This window comes from Phocoena phocoena, chromosome 15 (genome assembly GCF_963924675.1).
Source record: "Phocoena phocoena chromosome 15, mPhoPho1.1, whole genome shotgun sequence".
NCBI lineage: Eukaryota > Metazoa > Chordata > Mammalia > Artiodactyla > Phocoenidae > Phocoena > Phocoena phocoena.
The window spans coordinates 4,707,935-4,712,293 of NC_089233.1; the positions used below are offsets into that span (position 1 = coordinate 4,707,935).

At 38.5% G+C, this 4,359-nt stretch overlaps 1 protein-coding gene across 1 annotated transcript; it reads right to left on the reverse strand.

Moving 5' to 3' along the window:
- Window positions 1-3,526: 3,526 nt before the first annotated feature.
- Window positions 3,527-3,916, reverse strand: LOC136135180 (ribosomal protein eL22-like). Its single transcript, XM_065893063.1, has one exon. The coding sequence runs from the start codon at window positions 3,893-3,895 to the stop codon at window positions 3,527-3,529; it is 369 nt and encodes a 122-aa protein (XP_065749135.1). The 5' UTR covers window positions 3,896-3,916.
- Window positions 3,917-4,359: the final 443 nt, after the last annotated feature.

The following is a 4,359-nucleotide window of genomic DNA, read 5'->3' on the forward strand; positions in this document are numbered from 1 at the left end:
GGGTCAACAATGAAAACAAGGATCTGGCCAGGGATGCTGGGTACAGGAGGCCCAGGTGAGCAGACCCAGGCATTCAGGGTCCTTACTGATAAAAAAAAAACATCTGCCCCATGGGACTCGACAATCCAACATCTCCCCCAAATTCACCTTTTAAGTGTCGGCAAACAGAACAGATAAAACTTTGAACTTAAAATGGGATGCTTGCTTTTTGGCAAATGCATTTTAAAGGCTGTTGCTCTTCAGAGGTTGTTTTTAACTGACCCTTTGGAATATGAGGCTGCACTAGGTGTACCTTCAACTCGTAGCTGTTTCAGAAATTCAAATTGGGAGGAGTTCATTCCTGGTTACTTCCATGGTATGTGGTCAAGATCATTTGGGAAATGTAGTAAAATTTCATAGTTAACTGAGCAAATGAAAAAACCCTTTCCAGAGGGGGAAAATGGAAATAACTTTTAAAAATGCCCTTTGTCTTTTAACCATGAAGTTTTGCCTTGACTGTGGCTGCTTGCCACCATCATTTTTAGAGCTAAGGTCTCTCGTATAAAGCCTAAAATTCTTCTGTTGAAAGGCACTTCCTTCTGCTACTTTATCACCTTCCTGGTTTTGTCTAATCTCACCCAGATTACGGTCGTATTTCTTGGCTTTTTAAAATGTGCACATTAAAATTTCAAACACAGAGTCTTTGTTCTACAGTCTTGACTTTTTGTGCACCCTTAGACGTATTTTGGGTCTCTTACAAAGAAGAATGTTTTGCTTTAAATAATCTGATGTCTTTAAACCTACTCTGTCATGTCCCACTTCTAAAATTTTCATGCATTCTGATGAGGTATTCTATTTAGAGAGTATTTTGTTTTAATTAAGCCCATCTTAAGAGGCATTTGGTTTTTGCCAAGAATGTGCTTTCTCCCTTACAAATCAGTTATATTTATAACATTCATAAACTAAGTCATAGCGAAGGCAAAATTTTAGTTGCACTGTGACTGTGTCTTCTAAGTTCACGGGGAATTAAAGAGAATAAGACGGGTTAAGACAAAACATGATAGCAAATCAAGACACTGTAAACACACACGGACTTTATCTTCCATAATTGTTTTCTTCTGACATGCTGGGTTTTAAAATTGTTTTATAGAACAATTTCTCATCTCTGAAAAGAATGCGGATGGTAGGTTGTTGTATTTGTGAGCAAATTGTGGGGAAAAGCTACGCTAGAAACTCTTAATTCTTCCTTTGCTCAATTAGGCTGCATTTAAAAATTCAAGTTTATTTTTTCCTGAATATTACAATGTACATCCACATAATAGAATGTATAGAAAATACAGAAAAATAGAGACATGAAAATTAAAGTCATCTGTCTCTCTCCTTTTTTTTAGATATTATTTTTTTTTAATATTTATTTATTTATTTGGTTGCACCAGGTCTTAGTCGCGGCAGACGGGCTCCTTAGTTGTGGCATGCGAACTCTTAGTTGCAGCATGTGGGATCTAGTTCCCTGACCAGGGATCAATCCCAGGCCCCCTGCATTGGGAGCATGGAGTCTTAGCCATTGCGCCACCAGGGTAGACCCTAAAGTCATCTATCTCTTATCAAGAGGCAACCAATATTACTATTTTGTTCTATTTTGTTGGTAATATTTCGTATATAACTTTTTTCTTATGTGGTTAGGATCATATCATATATGTATGTTTTTTATCCTGCTTTTTTTATTGTGGTAAAAAATGCACATAACAAAATCTGCCATTTTTTTTAACATCTTTATTGGAGTATAATTGCTTTATAGTGTTCTGTTGGTTTCTGCTGTATAACAAAGTGAATCAGCTATATGCATACATATATCCCCATGTCCCCTCCCTCTTACGTCTCCCTCCCACCCTCCTTATCCCACCCCTCTAGGTGGTCGCAGAGCACCGAGCTGATCTCCCCATGCTATGCACCTGCTTCCTACTAGCTATCTGTTTTACATTTGGTAGTGTGTATATGTCCATGCTACTCTCTCACTTTGTCCCAGCTTACCCTTCGCCCTCCCCGTGTCCTCAAGTCCATTCTCTATGTCTGCATCTTTATTCCTGTCCTGCCCCTAGGTTCATCAGAACCATTTTTTTATTTTAGACTCCATATATATGTGTTAGCATATGGTATTTGTTTTTCTCTTTCTGACTTACTTCATTCTGTATGACAGACTCTAGGTCCATCCACCTCACTACAAATAACTCAATTTCATTTCTTTTTATGGCTGAGTAATATTCCATTGTATATATGTGCCACATCTTCTTTATCCATTCACCTGTCGATGGACACTTAGGTTGCTTCCATGTCCTGGCTATTGTAACTAGTGCTGGAATGAACATTGTTTAACCATTTTAAAACGTACAGTTCAGTAGCATTAAGTCCATTTATATTTTTGCACAACCATCACTGTCATCCATCTTGAGAACTTTTTCATTTTCCCAAATTGCAACTTGGTACCCATTAAATAATAACTCACCATTCTCCCTTCCTTTCAGCCCCTGGCAACTACCATTCTACTTTTTGTCTCTATGAATCTGTCTCTATGTTATCCTGCTTTTTTGAACAATATTATATCATAAGTATTTTCCCATATTATTAGGATCATTTAATGACTGCTTTCCATTCCATTGTATGGATTTGTGTAATGATTTACTGAACTGTAGCCCTACTGTTGGTCTTCTAGGCTTTTTCTACTTTTCCATTATAAATAATACTTTGATTAGCATTGGGGACATAAAACATTATCTGTTCTTCTGTGTTTTTTAGGATCGAGTCCTAGAAGGGGAAATTATGGGGTGAAAGTGTGTGAACGTTTTTTTTGTTTTTTGGGTTTTTTTTTGAGAATTTAAATATTTTATTATATAAAGTTACACCAAAAATTGTGCTTCATTTTTTCACTATATACTTTAACTCAAGGACGTTTGTGAAAGTAGTACACTTCAGAAATCCTGGAAGAAATTCCACCAGCTATAGGCTATTTAAATACTGCTTACAGAAAGTATTAAAAAAAACAACAACAGAGGAGTACAAAAGAACTTATTTATAAAACAGAAGTAGAGTAACAGATGTAGAAAACAAACTTATGGTTACCAGGGGATACGGGTGGGGGGGCGGGGGGTTGGATAAACTGGGAGATTGGGACTGACATGTACATACTACTATACATAAAACAGATAACTAATAAGAACCTGCTGTATAGCATAGGGAACTCTACTCAGTACTCTGTAATGGCCTATATGGGAAAAGAATCTTAAAAAAGAAAAGGAGTGCATGTGTGTAACTGATTCACTTTGCTGTATACCCAAAACTAACACAACATTGTAAATCAACCACACCCCAATAAAATTTTTTTAAAGTATTAAAGGAAAGCCAGGATACACTTAAATCAAAGAGATGAATGCTTAACATACAGCGTAATGTTTTTCATTCACTGATAAACCAAAGGTCCATTTCAAGATGTTTCTCTCGTATACTTCATTGATTTTGTTAGCAAGCAAAGCCCTGAAAGGGACGGCTTCGTCTAGTCCTCAGACTCGGATCCATCTTCATCTTGACTGATCTGGAAGTAACGAAGTTCATCAGTCTCCTTGTCGGATGCGACCACATGGAGCCAGTCACGAAGATTGTTCTTTTGAAGGTATTTCTTGGGAAGGTGTTTCAAATACCTTTTAGAGAACTGTTTCTCAGAAACAACTGTGATTTTATTCTTGAAGCGTTCAGCGTGAACGACATTCCCAAGATTTCCAGTTTTTCCATTCACTTTAACCTTCTCCCGTAGAAACGGTTCAAAATTTCCAGAATCAAAAATTCCATCTTCTACTGGATGAGTAAGGTCCAAATTAAACTTCCAGCTTGACTTCTTAGGCTTCTTGTCTTTCTTCACCGCCATCTTGCACGCCGGCGGCGCGATCAGAGCGGGTGTGAACGTTTGAAAGGCTTTCTAAAATATAAATTTATTTATTTATTTAGTATTTATTTTGGGCTGCGTTGGGTCTTCGTTGCTGCACGCGGGCTTTCTCTAGTTGCAGCGAGCGGGGGCTGCTCTTTGTTGCGGTGCGCGGGCTTCTCATTGCAGTGTCTTCTCTTGTTGCGGAGCACGGGCTCTAGGCGCATGGGCTTCAGTAGTTGTGGTGCACGGGTTTAGTTGCTCTGCGGCATGTGGGATCTTCCTGGACCAGGGCTTGAACCCATGTCCCCTTCACTAGCAGGCGGATTCTTAACCACCACGCCACTAGGCAAGCCCCTGAAAGGCTTTTAAAAGATATTGTCAATTTACTCTTCCTACAGGGTTTTACCCATTCACACGTGCCTTCCCCAGCACAGTTAAATCTCTCTCTCTCTCTTTTTTTTCTT